Source organism: Rhinatrema bivittatum, chromosome 1 (assembly GCF_901001135.1).
Source record: "Rhinatrema bivittatum chromosome 1, aRhiBiv1.1, whole genome shotgun sequence".
Lineage (NCBI taxonomy): Eukaryota > Metazoa > Chordata > Amphibia > Gymnophiona > Rhinatrematidae > Rhinatrema > Rhinatrema bivittatum.
Window position 1 is genome coordinate 43,613,333 of NC_042615.1, and position 18,274 is coordinate 43,631,606.

The 18,274-nt window shown below is 44.8% G+C and overlaps 1 protein-coding gene across 2 annotated transcripts in view; it reads right to left on the bottom strand.

The window, feature by feature from the left end:
* Positions 1 to 18,274, bottom strand: part of FREM3 (FRAS1 related extracellular matrix 3) — a 345,523-nt gene that overhangs the window by 44,563 nt on the left and 282,686 nt on the right. For both annotated transcript variants that reach the window (XM_029599602.1, XM_029599686.1), the window contains exons 16-19: positions 17,031 to 17,362; positions 10,694 to 10,886; positions 9,829 to 9,933; positions 1,634 to 1,761 (exon numbers count right to left, since the gene is read on the bottom strand). In XM_029599602.1, the coding sequence (XP_029455462.1) occupies positions 1,634 to 1,761; positions 9,829 to 9,933; positions 10,694 to 10,886; positions 17,031 to 17,362 (758 nt within the window). The remainder of the gene's footprint in view (positions 1 to 1,633; positions 1,762 to 9,828; positions 9,934 to 10,693; positions 10,887 to 17,030; positions 17,363 to 18,274) is intronic.

The following is an 18,274-nucleotide window of genomic DNA, read 5'->3' on the forward strand; positions in this document are numbered from 1 at the left end:
CACAGGGGCTATCGGTGCCATTGGTCGGCCCCTGTCACATGGTAGGAGCACAATATGGCGCCGGCCGTCCATTGCTCCTACCATGTGACAGAGGCCGACCAATGGCACCGGTAGCCCCTGTGACATTGTAAGGGCAAAGGGCCATCGGTGCCATTTTGATTCGTAGCAGGCCCGACGGCCCGGAGGGAGAAATCGCTCGCGGGACCCCGCTGGACCACCAGGGCTTTTAGTAAGTCTTGGGGAGGGATCGGGATGGTGGGAGGGATTGTAAGAAAGTAAAATTGAAGGGTTGGGGTGCTTTTTTTCCGATTAGTTTTTTTTTCGATTTGTTTTCCGACTCGTTTTCCCAATCTGTGCCGACAAAAAACGATCCGCTGAATAACAAAATTTTCGATGAAGCACCTGAACCGAAATATGTCCCGATACGAAAAAATGAAGCTCATCTCTAATGAATAGGAGAATTAGCGCGTTTTTGATTCTCTTAAGAAATAATGCACTTTGCATTTTCAATATCTAGGAAACATCTCTAACAAGGTTACATCACTGAAGGCATTCTGGTGTTAATCTCATATGCCTTTGGAAATTATTATTAAGATCTATTGCTTTTACTGTGCATGGATCTAGTCTTTATTATCGCCAACTAATCCCAAACCTAAAGGCATCTGTTAAGTCACCTCTCCCTCCTTAAATCGCTAACTATCCTTGAGGCCTTTATGGATCGGGGTGATAAAGGTTATCCTTACTTATCTGATACAGTAAATATATATTGTTTCTCTCATTATGTGAAAGAAATAATACACTCTTTCAAAACTGGCTTGTCCATCTCCCTGACAGACTGCTAGCTTTGGCTGTTAATCCCAAGAGGAACTCTGTGCCAAAGAAATTGTGATCGTGGCTTGAGAGGACGCATAAAATACATGGGTTACTTGAGGTAGTGCTTGTGAAGTGTGGGGATTTATATACTCATCTACCTAAAGCAGAAGAGAACCAGAGAATAAGACAAATGGGCAGAATGGATGGGTCACTTGGTCCTTCTATGCCATCATCTGCTATGTTATGTTGCTATGTTATCTGACTTCAGCATGACAGCTAAAGAGCTCATGGAACACGGGATCATGAATTAGAAATAATGAGGGAAATAAGAGGAAGGCACAAGGGAGAAAAAGAAAATGAATTAGGGGCACAAAGCTAAAAATGGCATATTTTTAATACCAGGAGCAGTGTTCCATAAAAACATATCATTAACAGTGTGTTGAATTGAATAATAAATCCTTGTACTTTTGTGTTTATGCTTTTGTACTCAAATAATGGAATTTGTCTCTGTATTATTTTATTGATTTTATTTTGTTTTATTGCTTTTATTTTGCTTTATCTTTTATGGTATATTTATTGAAAACTCATTATACATGTATTTCCCATGAACCACTTAGCAATGTTGTTAAGTGGTATATAAACTTAATAAATAAATAAATCTACCTCTGTTATTCCTCCAACATTTTCTCCTCCTCATTGATCCAAGGCTTAAAGCAGCTTAAACTAAAATACACTGCAGAAGCCCAAGAGTCTGACTGCAGGAAATTGTGCCTTGTTTGGGCTTACACAGAGAGATAGAAATCTGTGCCCATGAACGTACAGCAAAGTCTGAGATGAAGCTCCACTGCTGAACCGGCTGGTTAAAGGTGGGCTCGCTCCGTAAGAGGCTGAGGGTAAACGTTAGTCCAGGGTGGTCAGCTGACATCACCATTGATGATAACAAGGTACCTGGAACAGAAAGAGGCCAATTATATCACACAGGGGGGCAAAAAGAGCAGGGACAATAATGAATGACCAACTAATCCAGGAGAGACTGCAAGCACGCTCTCAGGTTTGTGAGGAGTTCCTCCAACTTCGTAGGAGCTGAAGAACCCTAACCTGTTTAGTTTTCCCTCATAGGGTGCTGTTCCAATCCCTTTATCATTTTGATCATCCTTCTCTGCACCTTTTCTAGTTCCGCTACACCTCTTTAGAGATAGGGAAACAGAACTGCACACAATACTCAAGGTGCGTTCGCACCATGCATTTACTGTATAAACAGGCATTATATCTTCCATTTTATTTTCCTTTCCTTATAAATACCTAACATTCTGTTTGCTTTTTTTTTTTGACAGCCATTGCACACTGATCACAGGATTTCAAAGTATTGTCCACAATGATTCCAAGATCTTTTTCCTAGGTGATAACACCTAATATGGAACCCAGCATCATGTAACTATAATTTGGATTCTTTTTCCCAATATGTATCACTTTGCACTTGGCATTAAATTTCACTTGCTGATTAGACACCTAATTCCCCAGTCATGCAAGATCCTCTTGAAATTCCTCATACTTGGCTTGTGATTTAACTACTTTGAACAATTTTATGTCATCTGCAAATTTGACAATCTCACTCTCCTTTTTTAGATCATTTATAAACATATTTAAAAACATCTGTCCCAGTACAAATCCCTGGGGCACTTCACTACTTACCTTTCTCCATTGAGAGAAATGACCATTCAGTCCTGTTCTCTGTTTCTATCTTTTAGCCAGTTACCATGCCACAATAGGACAATGCCTCCTAGCCCATGATCCTGATGAGCCTCTCATGAGAGACTTTGTTATACACCTTTTGAAAGTCCAGATACACTGCAACTGACTCACCCGTGTCCACATGTTTATTAACTCTTTCAAAGAAATCCAACAAATTTATAAGACAAGACTTCCTTAGCCAGTAATTTTGTTCTTCAAAATAGCTTCCTCGTACTGATATTAAACTTGCTGGTCTGTAGATTCCAGGATCACCCCGGAACCCTTTTTAAATATAGGTGTTATGTTGGCCACTCTCCAATCTTCAGATACTGTAGATGAATTCTGGCGTGTATACTATCCAGACCAGGGAATTTGTTACTCTTTTTAGTTTGACAATTGCTCTATTACAGCTTCCCGGTTCACCGTGATTTGCTTCAGTTCCTCTGAATCACCACCCTCAAAGAATGTGTCTGGCATAGATATTTCCCCTCAGTAAGACCAAAACAAAGAATTCATTTAGATTTTCTGCTATGGCCTTGTCTTCCCCGTGTGCTCCTTTTCTCCTTGGTTTTTTAGTGGTCCAATCAACTCTCTCACAGGCTTCTTGCTTTGAATCTATTTAAAAACATTTTTAATTTTGGTTTTTGCCTCTCTGGCAATCTTCCTGTCAAATTCTCCTTTGACCTGTCTTATTAATACTTTACATCTAACTTGCCAGTGCTTATGCTCTTTGTTTTCTTCATTTGGATCCACCTTGCACTTTTTGAAAGATGTCCTTTTGGTAATAATAGCCTTCTTCATCTCACTATTTAACCATGATGGCAGTTGCTTGGTCATCTTCGTAACTTTTCTAATGCATGGACTATATCTCGTCTGGGCTTCCAAGATGGTATTTTTAACCAGCATCCATACCTCATGCAAATGTTTAACCTTGGTAACTGCTCCTTTTAGTTTTTTATAATTTCCTCATTTTTGCATAGTCTCCTTGTTTAAAGTTAAATACTACTGTAGAAGTCTTCCATAAGGTCCTCCCTTCAGTGATTATATTAAATTTGATTAGGTTATCACTATTACCAAGCATCCCCATCACTGTTACCTCTTGCACCAGTTCCTTCATCATAGTGAGGATCAGATCTAGAGTATTCTCCCCTCTTGTCTGCTCCATTAAGCAATTGTTTATAGCATCTAGAAACTTTACCTCCCTAGCATGTCCCAACAAGGCATTTACCCAATCAATACTGGGGCAATGGAAATCTCCCATTATTACTGCGTTTCCTAATTTGTTAGCATTTCGCTGTTTCTTCAACCTGGCCAGGTGGACAATAGTATACCCTCACAGTTATACTTTTCCCCATCACATAAGGAATTTCTATCCTGTTTGACTCTATGCCATCCTTAACATAGAGCACCACCCAGTCTATCATTTCAATATAATTTGTGCTCTAGTATCCTAGTGTCCTATTGGTTATTCTCATTCCACCAGATCTCTGAGATGTTTGTCTGCATCTTCATTCAGTGCCATACATTCTAACTATCCAAGCTCATTTTTTAGACTTCTGGCATTCACATACAGACAATTCAAAGTATGATTTTTTAAAATTGTATTCATAGCCTGCTTAGTAGTTAAAATGGGTCATTTAGCATTATCTCTCTGTTCTTTATTTAAATGCACCTGGGCTACTTCTGCATTTATCATAACCTCTCTATTGGGATATTCTAACTTCCCCTTTATGCCAGTAAGATTTGAGGATACCTCCCTCCAAACTGTGTGCTCCTGAGTGACTGTCGGCTTCCCCCCATAATCTAGTTTAAAAGCTTCTCTGACTCCTTTTTAAGTGTTAGCGCCAGCAGCCTGGTTCCACCCTGGGTAAGATGGAGCCCATTCTTTTGGAATAGGCTCCCCCTTCACCAAAATGTTGCTCAGCTCCTTACAAATCTAAAGTCCCCTTCCCTGCATCATTGCCTTGTCCACGCACTGAGACTCCAGAGCTGTGCCTGCCTCTGGGATCCTGCACGTTGAATGGGAGCATTTCTGAGAATACTATCTTGGAGGTTTGAGATTTCAGCTCCCTACCTAAAAGCTTAAATTTGTCTTCTAGAACAACCCTTCCACATTTTTTTTATAGCATCGGTACTCACATGTACCCACTGCTACCCACGTGTACCATAACAGCCAGCTTCTCCCCAGCAACGTCTAAAATCCTATCTAGGTGGCACATGAGGTTTGCCAACGTTGTACCAGGCAGGCAAGTTACCAAGTGATCCTCACATGCATCAGCCACCCAGCTGCATACATTCCTAACAACTGAATCATCAGCTACAATAGCCATCTTAACCCTACCGTACTGGACACATGCCACTGGAGCACATCCTCGGTGCAAAAGGATTCTGTATCCCCTGGCAGGTTGGTCTTAGCTACAGGATCACGTAACTAAAGTGATGCTTTCCTTTCAAGTGATCGTTCTCCTATAAGGCAGCACCAGAGCTGCCAGAGTGGAAGTGGAACTTTTCAACTATATCCCTGAAGGTCTCCTCTATAAATCTGTCTGCCTCAACAATTCCTGGTCTGCCACTCGAGCTTCCAGAGATCAGACTCATTCTCTAAAAGCCAGGCACACTCTGTATCGAATGCACATATACAAGCATATGAACGTGTTCAATAAACAAGCAATAAAATGGGGAGAGATTGCATTACATCCAGCAAAGAGCAATAAAGCCAAAAAGCGATAAAACAATTTAGCATTTTGTTTTTTCAGAATTTAATCCCCCTCGTGCACCTATCCTTCAAAACATCCCCATACTCTCTATCCCACCGATAATCCTCCCACAACTAATATGCACATATACACCCATACAATACTCCCACAGCTCTCAATGTTCTGTCCCCAGCAGTGGGTACATGATTGTAGCTGTACATATTGTAGTTTAACTGTGTTTAGTGCAGTCCTCCCTTCTGAGGATTCTTAATACTGAAACCCCTTTTGTATCTTTTGTAACCCCTGATAAAAGTCTGTGAGCCTTGCCTTTAAGAGGAGCCTTTGCCCTTAAGAGAAGCTCCCTCCCCCCTCCACTTTCTCTCACTATCGGAAGAGCTTGAATGCCCCTCAATCTAACTTGAGTCTTCCTAGGTGCCTTATAGGCTCAAGGGACTGCCCTTCATGCTCCTCCTGTGTCACATGGTTCTTAGGCTCGCTGCCATTGGACTTTGCCCCCTGCCCCCAGCTTGTGGAGGTATTTCCTTTCGCAGCTCTCGACGAGAGTTCAGTTCACCCCTTGCATGCTTCTGAGCCAGCAGCGCTCTGTAAAACTCCCTGAAACAATCGGTTTTTTTACCTTCTCTCTTATTGCCTTTGTCTGAAGACTAAATCAGCCTCATATCCCTCAAGCTTCCTACCTCTACCATAAACTAACTCCTGCAACACAAGAGACCTCCTTCTCCCTCCTGCTACCCTGTCTCCAGTTACCAAAGATCTTTGCCTAGGAGCTCACATTTGAAATGCAACAATTGTAAGTAGAATTTACCTGTACAATAAATAATTTCAAACTTAAAGAATCTTTGTCTTGAGGACTGATTGGAGAAAAATTTTAGCTGCCTGAATAGGAAAAAGCACGGACGTTTACCTGATTCAGAACACTCAATCATACGTTTATACATACATCTCCCCCCTCGACCCTCCCTCCTCTCACACTCTCATTCATCCCAGTCCGAGGAAGAAATATTTACCAAAACCTATTGCTACTTCTAATGCAGCTACTATGTGGATGTGTACCCCTGATCAAGGATGGACCTCCTCAACCCAGTTGGAAGCTGAAGTAAAAAAATTCGTCCACATCTGAATATAGGCCTGTGATACTTTCCAATGAGCATATTTTACATCAATTCGGTCCTACAACATATAGGCAGCCATTTTACTGTGCCATATAGTTATAGTAGGTGAGCTTTCCTCCATCCATTTAAGCAATACACATTTACATGACACAACCAAGGCCATGGCAGGAACCCATTGAACAGCTTTCCTAAATGTCCCTGACCTGCGCGAGGTCCCCTAAAAGCAATATTGCACCTTGTCTCGGAAGCAATACCCCAGTACATTGACCAATTTCTTATTAACATGATACCATAAGGAGGTTATTTTACAGCCATTTTCTTCCTTACACCTAATGCATAGAGGAGTAACACCAGGAAACATGTTATTTGTAAAAACACCCAGTTGTTTTACAAAAAGAATTGCTACTGTATCTCAGGCTTGAACCAGGGTCTTTAAAGTGGAGCTCTAATGCTCTTGCCATCTGAACTACCATGGTTTCAGCTAGAGACAAAACCTTTAAAACCACTGAAATACTTTTCTTTCAGCATGTCTCGGGTTTTGGTGCAGGTCCATTATTGTTCCCTGGTAGGTGCATGTTTTCTGCTCTACCAAATGAAACACAGTAGTGACCAGGATAAAGACCCCCGTATACAGAGTTGAGGTCAAAGCAGTAGAGTCACCAGTCTCTCTCTGAATACAGCCTGACAAGCTGGCATTCAATATCACCTTTATGACACAATCCAGAGAGACAAAGAAAAAAGTTAAAAGGTTATTTTTTTCCATTCCAATCATGGCCGGTGGTGTTACTACATTACATGTGAGTGCATTGCAGACTTACTTTAAGTATGGAACGGCACTGGCCTGTCTAGCCATGTTTTATCTCAATTTTAGTTTTTTCAATATCATTTCTTAAAAAAAGAAACTATGTATGTTTGGAAAAACTGAGGGCTTCAGAACCTTAGTTTGCCTACAATACAGTTTTTCCCTAACCACTACCCCTTGCTGAGTAAGTTCATAATCATGGGGGCAACTACAGGACCCAGTATGCAACATTCCAGTACCTATCTGTGAACACAGGACACAGACTTTAGTTTAAATGTCATGTTTCCTAAAAGACAAAACTGATCCTTTCATACCATTTTTTGTTCAGGGGGAGAGGGACAGGTAGGATGCAAACACAGTGGACTGATATTATTATTCTCTGGTATGTCTCTTGCTGCTGCATTCAAACCCCCCCCCCCCCCCCCCCCCCCCATCCTTATTGTTTCTTATGCAGCCAGCTTGTACGTGCATTTGAGATGATATTTAATGCCACAAACATGCTCCGAGGGCCACATTTTAAAAGCATTGCTCAAGCTAAAAAGCCCATGTACATGAGTGGCGCTTATTTTAAAAACTGGCAATTACATGTGTATATATGCACACACAAGTACAAAATAAGAGGCGGTAAAGGGACGGAGTTGGGGGTAGGGCATGGGCATTCCAGCTTGGGACCAACCGTTACACGCGTAATTTCATGTTTTAAAACTGGCTGCCGCAGTGTGCGGCAGGCAATTAGCTGCAGATATTTACTGCTGCTGCTGCTGATGAGATGTAAGTCTCCAGAAATTGCTGTTTGGGCCTAACACAACAGAGTGAAGGGTCTGGATCAACTTAAGGTGAGTGCACGATGAAGAACCAGAGGGGTCTGGAAGACCTTGAGATAGACTGAGCAAACTGGTAAACTAATTGGGAAAACTGGCTGTGTCCTCCACACGAACATGTTTTAAAATCCGCTTACCTGCTTGCATTAATACTGACTATTTCTTAAGAAAGATACACAAAGTACGTTTGCTCGAGTAATGGTTTAAAATTAGGAACACACACGCGCGCTAGGCATATTTTAAATCATTCACACATATATGTAAACATAATTTAAAATTCCAGCATATGGGCGCCCATATGCTTGTTTTAAAGTTACTACCTATATATTTATTTTACCCTATTCCAGATGTGCTGCTATCAGCAAAGTGTTAGGATTTGTGAGTATGTGGGCCCCTGGGCCGAGGTGAGAGATGGTACCACCCATGAGGAGGAGCCCCGTGAGTCTCACTGTCGGGAGGCGAGGTCTCAGCTGTGAGGTGCATAGAGCAACAGGTGCTGGAGAGAGAGAGAGAGATGAGAGGCAGAGGAAGCTAGGGAGAGTGACCCCTGGTGGTAGTCACGGAATGTCAGCACAGGAAGCTGACGTTAGTACTAGCTTGAGAGTCCTTGAAACTTTATTAGAGAAGCAGAGTGACACTGCCCGAGGAGCAGGGAGTGTGGCAAAAGATACAGGTGCTGGGGAGCCCCAGGGTCTGTGAAGTGGGGTATAGCCTCAGAGATGTCCTCTGTAGTGATGATACGGCAATGGTCCGCAGAGCGGGCTACACCGATGAGGGTTCCTCAGTAGCAATGGTACGGCAATGGTCCGCAGAGCAGGCTACACCGATGAGGGTTCCTCAGTAGCAATGGTACGGCAATGGTCCGCAGAGCGGGCTACACCGATGAGGGTTCCTCAGTAGCAGTGGTACGGCAATGGTACACAGAGTGGGGTACACTGACGAGGGTTCCTGAGCTATGATATGGCAATGGTCTGCAGAGCAGGGTACTTACTGTAGCAGAGTGAAAGTTCCAGAGAAGGCCCCAGGAAACAGAGCAGGCAGAAGCCCTAGGCGGAAGGCCCTCCGAAGAGCAGATAGCCAGAGACAGGAAGGGCTCCCGAGGAGCAAGTACCCAGAACGTCTCACACCACGGAAGCAGGAGCTGGAACAAGCGTCTGTAGTGAGCGAAGCGGACTCAGCAATGAGGGAACTCGTTGCCAAGTGGTAGATAGGCAGGGCCAGCTGGCTTAAGAGTCCTTGAAGAATGACGTCATCTGAGGGGGACGCCCCCGAGGTTCCCACCAAGACGTGCATAAAACTGGCCAGGTAGCGAACGCGCGCGCTCCTGAGGGACTCCAAGGGCAAGATGGCGGTCGGCAGCGTCCAGGGGGGGCCGGGAATCAGGGCGTGTAGGCCGGTGATAGCTGGCGGAGGCTACGAGTTAACCTAGGGGAGTCAGTGTAAGTCAAGCAAGAGGTGAGCAAAAGCGGTCATAGCCGTCTGAGACTGGGTGTAACACAAAGTGATTATACAAATTTGAAAAGAGATAAGGAGCTTCATGCATATTGTAATTAAAACTCATGATACAATTATTTTTATTTGCCTAGACCAATAAATACATTGTTGCTAGAAATTTTTAAAATTCCAAGTCAGGGTGTAGCAACCTATTAGTGAAAAGAAGAGTAGTTTGAGCCCCTCATGGCTAAACATTTCCTGCTAGAGTTAGCATATTTACCTGCAGATAGGGTTTAATGAATTATAATCACAATATACAATTAAGAAGCAAAGAAAAGAGGGAATGAATGAAAAAAAGTCTCCAGCACAATTGCAAGCTAGCAAATTTTACTTCATACCTGAATGGGATATCACAAACTGTCCTCGAAACCTAACATCAGTTTTAAAGTTAACCACCAGACGCCCTTCATCATTGATGCGCATGCTGGTTGGGTAGAGAGAACCTGCAGAGGGAAAATACACAAATTTGAAGAAAGAAATGTGGAAAAGAAAGATTTCACAATGAGAAAAATTAGGTTCTTTAGATCCAATAGTCCAATGAAAACAATTCCTGCAACTTCTGGTAGATTCTAGTAGTTGGTCTAATACTTGTGATGGAAAACCCGAGTACATCAAAGACCAGATTCCTGTTTGTTTTGTATTTATAAGAAATTCACATTTGATTTTCATTCCAAGTTTGATTAGATCTCACCAATTTGTCTTGTAAGTTTTGGAGAGGAACAACTTTCCTACCTACTCTGCAACATTTCACAGGAATCAGACATGATATGAGTACTTGACTCACAAGTCATCGTTATTCAGACTTGAAAGCCTAGTAAAGATGGGACTCACAGGCAAGTTGGGAAGGGCTTAGATTCTGATGGGCTGCGCAAAGACAGTTTGGATTTAACCCAAGCTGCATGAGGACAGCTAGCTCCAATTATATCCAAACTGTCACAGTCATCCCTAGAACTGCAGCATCTACAATCTTCATTCTTGTCTCAATAGATTAATTTAACCTTTGGAAGAATGTATATGTAAACACATCCTGTAGTGTAATGGAACTGACATCCATGTTTTCATTCACAATGCAGTATGTTATTGAAGTTATTCAATTCCTCAATTTATTGAATATTTCAACCTCAGTCACAATCTCAAAAGATACTTTCAGACCAAAGCCCCGCTGTACAAATCAAAGGAAGAAAAAGCCCAGTATAAACTGACCTTGAAGCTCTGACTCTGGGGGGCTGCCAATGCCATCATGCCATAGAATGGCTGTGTCATAGACAAAGGTGAGCCTGAGTTCTGACTGCAGGTCAAAGTGCTGCCAGCCACCCACGGCTGCTGGAGAGTGAAAAACATATGAGACGTAGAGGGGCACACGCACCGTGACATACGACTGCACCAAATTCAACACCTGCAAGACAGCAAGAGAAAAAAGTTAGTGCTGAGAGGTACACACAAGTATACGTGCACCTGCAGGGTAGTAGGAATCAGAGGTTACTGAAGAGGGGCATATGCAGGATAACATAAGACTGCAATGCTGAGTTAGGCCCAAGGTCCATTGAGTCCAACATACTGTCTCCGACAGTTGCCAATCCAGGTCACTAGGAGGTACCCGGCTAATTCCCAAGGAGTAGATCAATTTCCTGTTGCTCATGTCCAGGAATAAACAATGGCTTTCCCAAATCTACCTGGCTAATAATTGGTTTATGGGCATTTCTTCCAAAACTTGTCCAAAGTTCTTTTAAATCCAGCTATACTAGATGACTTGACCACATTTCCTGGCAGCAAGTTCCAAGCTTGATATTTCTCATTTTTCTACATGTCATACTTGAATGCTTGCATTGTGGATTTTATGTTTACAGTATCTGTATACACATTATATTCAGTTTATAAGGTTATAAATGGTTAATAAACAGTACATTTAAAAAAAAAAAGTGTACCTGTACTTGCACTGAGCAAAAAAATACTCTCTCAAATTTGTTTTAAATATGTTGCCTGTTAGTTTCATGGTATATACCCTAGTATTAGTACTATTCGAAAAAGCAAAAGGAAAATTAGTTCTTACCTGTTAATTTTCGTTCCTGTAGTACCAAGGATCAGTCCAGACTGCTCGGTTATGCCTCCCTTCCAGCAGATGGAGTCAGAGAAAAGCTGAAAGCACCTCCCATATAACCTGGAGTGCCACCTGCGATCCCTCAGTATAATCGATATCAAAGCAGAATGAATGGCTGTTGCTATATCTTAGTCTGTTATGCATAAACACGCCTTATCAGCCAATGACTAGACCAAGTTAAACCTAATCTGTTAAAAAGTAGAACTTGTATGAAGGTCTAAAGAAAGAACAACTAGAACTATGTTGCGGAGATGAGTAGGCTTGGAACATAATCTGTCAAGAGAAATACAAACAGCTGAACGGACTCTCCTGTGCATGGGCGGGCATCTGGACTGATCCTTGGTACTACAGGAACAAAAATTAACAGGTAAGAACTAATTTTCCTTTCCCTGTACGTACCAGGATCAGTCCAGACTGCTGGGATGTACCCAAGCTGCCCTAAAAGGGGTGGGACCTGGAGAGTCCCGCGCGAAGCACACTGCTACCAAAAGAATCCACCTTCGGATCCCTCACATCCAACCGGTAATGTTTAGCAAACATGTGCAGGGATTTCCAAGTGGCCGCCCGACAAATCTCTTGGGGTGAGACACGGTGGCTTTCTGCCCAGGACGCTGCTTGCGACCTAAAAGAGTGCGCCTTAAGACTACCTGGGACTGGTCGCCCATGACAAATGTAAGCTGAAACAATAGCATCTTTCAACCAATGGGCAATAGTAGTCTTTGAAGTCTTAGTCCCTTTCTTAGGACCGTTCCACAACACAAAAAGATGATCAGACATTCGAAACGGATTTGTTATCTCCAACTACCGCAAGAGGACTCTACGGACATCCAATCTCCTGAGATCCTTATCCTCATCAGAAAATGCCGGCAACTCAACTGACTGGTTGACATGAAAGGCCAAGACTACCTTTGGAAGGAAGGAGGGCACTGTTCGAAGAGAAATCCCCGAATCAGAGATACGTAGAAAATGTTCTCGACATAAGGCTTGGAGTTCCGAAACCCATCTAGCCAAACAGATAGCCACGATGAACACTGCTTTAAGCGTTAAGTCCTTTAGTGTAGCCCACTTCAAAGGCTCAAAGGGTGACCCGCAGAGGCTACGAAGAACCAAATTTAAACTCCAGGACGGACAAACCGCGTGCACTGGCGGCTTCAAGTGCTTGGCTCCCTTCAAAAACCGTGTCACATCCGGGTGTGCAGCAATGGAAATACCATCAACCTTACCCCGAAAACAGCTTAAGGCTGCTACTTGAACCCTGAGCGAACTGTACACCAAGCCCTTCCGTAAGCCGTCCTGCAAGAATGACAGAATGTGAACAATAGTGGCCCGGTGGGGACAACCTCAACCCGCGACACCAAGAATCAAACACTTTCCATACACAAACGTAGGTGATAGATGTAGAAGTTTTTCTTGCACGGAGAAGAGTAGTAATAACCGCCTCCGAGTAACCCTTCTTCCTTAACTGCCTCCTCTCATAAGCCAAGCCGCTAGACAGAAGCGGTCGGCCTGATCGAAAAATACTGGACCCTGCCGTATGTGGTTGGGCAGGTGACCGAGGCGCAGCGGACCGTCCACCGCTAGATTTATCAGATCGACGAACCACGGTCTTCGCGGCCACTCCGGGGCCACCAGAATCACCGGTCCCTGGTGAGACTCTATGCGACACAGTACCTTTCCCACCAGTGGCCAGGGAGGGAACACATAAAGGAGAATGTGTGCTGGCCACGGAAGGACCAGGGCATCCACGCCTTCTGACCCATGGTCCCTCCTGCAACTGAAGAAGCGTGCCACCTTCACGTTCAGACGAGTCGCCATTAAGTCTAGGTGGGGGGTCCCCCATCGGCTCGAGATCATCCGCAGCTTTTCCTTGGACAGTTCCCATTCTCCGGGATCCAACCGATGCCGGCTGAGGAAGTCCGCCTGAACATTGTCGACCCCGGCTATGTGAGATGCCGCAATTTGGGCCAGGTGACATTCCACCCAAGCCATTAACATGTCCACCTCGTCGGCCCCGGGGCAACTTCTTGTACCCACTTGACAGTTTATGTAGGCCACCGTGGTCGCATTGTCGGAGAGAATCCGTACCGCTCTGCAGCAGATCATCGGTAAGAATTGTTGCAGTGCTAGTCGAACCGCCCTGGTCTGCAATCTGTTGATGGACCACTTGGCCTGTAACGGAGTCCAAAGACCCTGAGCTGACCTCGACTAACAAACTGCCCCCCAACCGGATAGGCTGGTATCGGTTGTCACAATTATCCATTGAGGGTTCTCGAGGTCTACCCCTTGCAGTAAGTGAGCTGGCGGGAGCCACCAATCCAGACTGGATCTGGCCAGTTTGAACAGAGGTAAGGGAAGGTGGAACTCTTCGGACTTGGAATCCCAACAAGAAAGTAGTGCTCTCTGCAAGGGTCTCATATGCGCAAAAGCCCAAGGAACCAATTCCAGGGTAGAGGTCATAAAACCAAGAACCTGTAAATAGTCCCACACCACTGGTGTGGGGAGCACCAGCAGCCGCCGCACCTGAGACATCAACCTGTCCATACGCCTGAGGGGTAGTGAGACCTTGCTCACGACGGTGTCGAACCGGGCTCCTAAAAACTCCAACACCTGGGATGGAATCAGTTGGCTCTTTGCACAATTGACAACCCAACCCAGGGACCGCAGGCGATGTAAAACCAAACCTCCGCCTTGCAGAGGACTTCCGACTTCGCTCATATGAGCCAGTCGTCCAGGTAGGGATGTACTAAGATCCCTTCCCGTCGCAGGCTTGCTGCCACTACTACCATCACCTTGGTGAACACGCGGGGAGCAGTCGCCAACCCGAAGGGCAGAGCGCAAAACGGATAGTGTTGACCCATGATCATGAATCTCAGAAACCGCTGATGGTGTTCCTGGATTCCTATGAAGGTAAGCTTCCATTAAGTCCAAAGAAGCCAAAAACTCACCTCTGTGGACTGCCGCAACGACTGATCTCAACGTCTTTATTCAAAACCGAGGTACCCGTAACCTCAAGCAAGTCAACGCTCTATTGACTTGCTTGAGGTCCAAAATCGGCACCACGAAATAAATGGAGTAGTGACCTATCCGGCATTCTGACCGGGGAACTGAAACAATGGCTCCTAGAGCCCTCAACCGGGATAAGGTCTGAAGAACCACTTGCTGCTTCTGAGGCGATCCGCAGGGAGATACTAGAAAGAGATCCCGAAGGGGACGAGCAAAATCCAAAGCTTAACCGTGATTTATAATATCTATAACCCACTGGTCTGAAATAATTTTGACCCATTCCTCGCAAAACTGGGATAGCCGGCCCCTGATCTTTGGTATGGAGGAATGGGCCGGCACCCCTTCATTGGGTTGGTTTGTTGTTGTGGGCGAAGGCATGGGCACCAGCTCGCTGAGGCCGCCTGCCCCGAAAGGAATACGCCTATGACTGTGCCCACGAAGCTGCTTGCCTAGGGCTATACGCAGAAGTACCCCTGCCCGACCGGAAACGACGCTGTCCCCTAAAAAGGCCCCTGTAGCTACCGGGCTGATCTGGGTTTGTCCTCTGGCAGCTTATAAACCTTCTTGTCTCCCAATACTTTTATGAGTTGTTCCAGCTCGTCTCCAAATAAAAGCTTACCCTGGAAAGGGAAGGACCCCAGTTGTGATTTAGACGAGGCATCCGTGCCGAAGTACGCAGGAGACCATACAAGGCATCTGCCGTATAGGCGACCGCTGATTCCATGCGGTTCGCCTGCTCAGCCTCTCCCGGGGGAAGGTCTTGGGCCGAAAGCATTTGTTGAACCCAATGTAGCAGAGCTCTCTGCATAAGGTTCTTCTGCAGTTCCTCACAGTCGGCCTGGTTTTAACAACTTTGAATAATTTTGTGTCATCTACAAATCTGATGACACCTATTGTTCCCTTTCCCAGATCATGTACATAAATGTTAAACAAGAAACAGTGGTTACAGAGCTTACCACAGTCACTGATTATGAGTACACAAGGGACGCCTATAGTACCTAAATGCAACCTGTTCTGAAGCAACTGACTAGTCACGAAGGCAGAGCATAAATCATGTATTAAATTCCATGGTAACATACCCCATGCATTGGCAATAGGCTTTTTTTTAAAGATATTTCCTTATTTTACAGTTTTTGCTTTGTTTTGTGAGTACAATACTGTGAACACTTGCCAGACTCTGTGCTATATACTGTCCATAAGCTGGGCAACTGAAGTGTCTCAAGTACACCTCACATCTCACAAAACAATTAGGGAGAGGGTTTAGCATGACAACCAATCACTTGGTGTACAATTCATCATGCATCCCCATACACTTCTACTTCATTCTGCACCTTTGCTTTTAAGATCTACTTCATATTTTCCCATATGAAAAATCTTTTTCCTGACCCTTTTTAAAATTCAGAGATATACCGCTATAAAGAGGAGGCGGCAGTGAACAAATGTATTTCTTAGAGCAGAGGTCTATTGTTAGAATACTACTTGCAGAGCCCGTCACAAATGATAAGATTAAAATGTGGTGCAAGCTGCTCCTCATCTTCTTTCCCATTGCCTCTGTCCCTCTTGCACATCCATACCTGGTCTAGACCCCTCTAAGCTGGGCTGCACTGCCACACACTGGTTTCTTGTCATTGCCCTGGCACCCTGGCTGGCAAGGCCTGGTGTCTCTGCCAGTGTTGCCTCGCTTATTGATTTAATTTATATTCTAGCTTTCAGGCACTTCAAAGCGGATTGCATTCAGGCACTACAGGTATTTCCCTGCCTGCAGCGGGCTCACAATCTAAGGGCCTGATTTACTATGGCTTTTCTCCCATTCTGCGCCTATGGGAAACATGCCTTAGTAAATGAGGCCCAATGTCTGTACCTGAGGCAATGGGGGGGTGGGGGGGGGGTTGAAGTGACTTGCCCAAGGTCACAATGCATTTGAATTCTGGCTTCCCCAGTTCGCTGCCCACTGCTCTAATCCTGAGGCAAGCGGGGACTGTACTTCCTGCCAGCTATAGTGGTCACTGCTCCTTGAACTGCTGTGTCTTGCACCTTGGGGTTTATCATGTTTTTTTTTTTTAACTAATCAATAACGGTTCTGTTTTTCTGATTACTTCTGGACTTTTGATGCCATTGCTTTATTGAGCAGTACATATTTGAAACCTTTTACTATGTTCGGTTGCTGTGCCCTGAATGGCATCTTTCTCTTCAAGGGAGGCAACATTTGATAAACCAGGCCCAGGAGTCACAACCTGTTTTAAGCCCGCATATTCTGGTTCTGTGAACACCACTTCTGGAGGTGCTCTGAGCATACCTGCTCTCCTGATAAACCCACAACTTGCTAGATGTTCTAAACAGGCGGAATCCCCTGTCTCTGCTTCCAAAATCCTAAACTGCTCAACATGCCACCCCTTTTCATTTGCGTGGAGGGAAGGATTTTTCCCCCGCGAATCTCACCTGCCCGTCGGTGCTGATAGTGCCACCGCAGTTCGTCAGCAGCTCTGACACCTCGTAATAACTGCTGAACTCCCAGAGGCAGGCTTCCAGGTTCAGGCCGCGGTAGAAGCGCAGGGTCCTGCTGGAACGCAGCATGGCGCTGTACTGGTAGGGGAGGGTTTCCCCAGCCACCTCAGGGTTCTTGGTGTGATTGGTGAGGAAGCCATGTCTGGTGGGGACCTCGTTGTAGTCCAGCAAGTTGGAGCACTTGTGGTTACCCGCGCGAGTGCCATCGGGGCTCAGCGTCAGCTCAAAGTTGGACAGGTGCCTGGTGGAGATGACGGGAAGCATACCTGGAACACAGACAAGTCATTTCACCAGGCTGAGCCTGAGTTGCCAAAGCCTGAATTTCACTCAGCTGCTCTGAACTATCATTTTACATATGCTCTTAAAATAAACAACTGGGCACCAAACTGATTTTCCAGTCGGAACCACTTTTGTTGATTTCTTTCCACCTCTGCCTGTGGGGCCTTTCTTTTTAAGTGCGCTTCAACCAAGGCTGTTGATCATCTCAATGCTTCTACATAAGCCACTGATTCCCACTAGAGATAATAATAATAATCCCTATCTCTGTGCAGGACTCTGGAGGCAGCTTGAGTGTAGCACATACTGTGTCAAGGAAGTCTAGACTTGTCACACCTGCTCCACTTCTACAAGAGGCTTTCAGTAGAGCAGGAAAGTGGTAGTGGTGGAAGGGATGAGGGAAGAGGTAATACTATATTCTCTCAAAATTGGTGGTATCTCCTTTTTATGCAGGCATAACCTTCTGGTGTGACACACTGACAATACCATTCTTTCAAAAGCAGCAGGCATCTGCATCAGTGACATCTAATTGAAACCAACAGGACATCGGCCTACCTTCCTGAATTTGGGAAAAGCAGTCTGGGGACCTCCTGACTAGGAGCTCAGTCATTTCATGCTCAAGTTATTCATTTTATTTATTTACAGATTCTTTTATACCGCCTAGAGCAGAAAACTGTGCTAAGCGGTGAACAATTAGATAACAGTCCAATACATTATCAATTTAAAGCACAGCAATAGAGCATGACATGAACATACTTAGCAGGGCTGACCTTAAGAGGGTGTGGGGCCCAAAGCAAATCAACTACAATGGAGCCCTGGAACCTGAAATTATAGTGTTGGTGTTGGGGCTACCATAGTGGTGCATGCCCCCCCCCCCCCCCCCGAAGTGTGGGGCCTAGGGC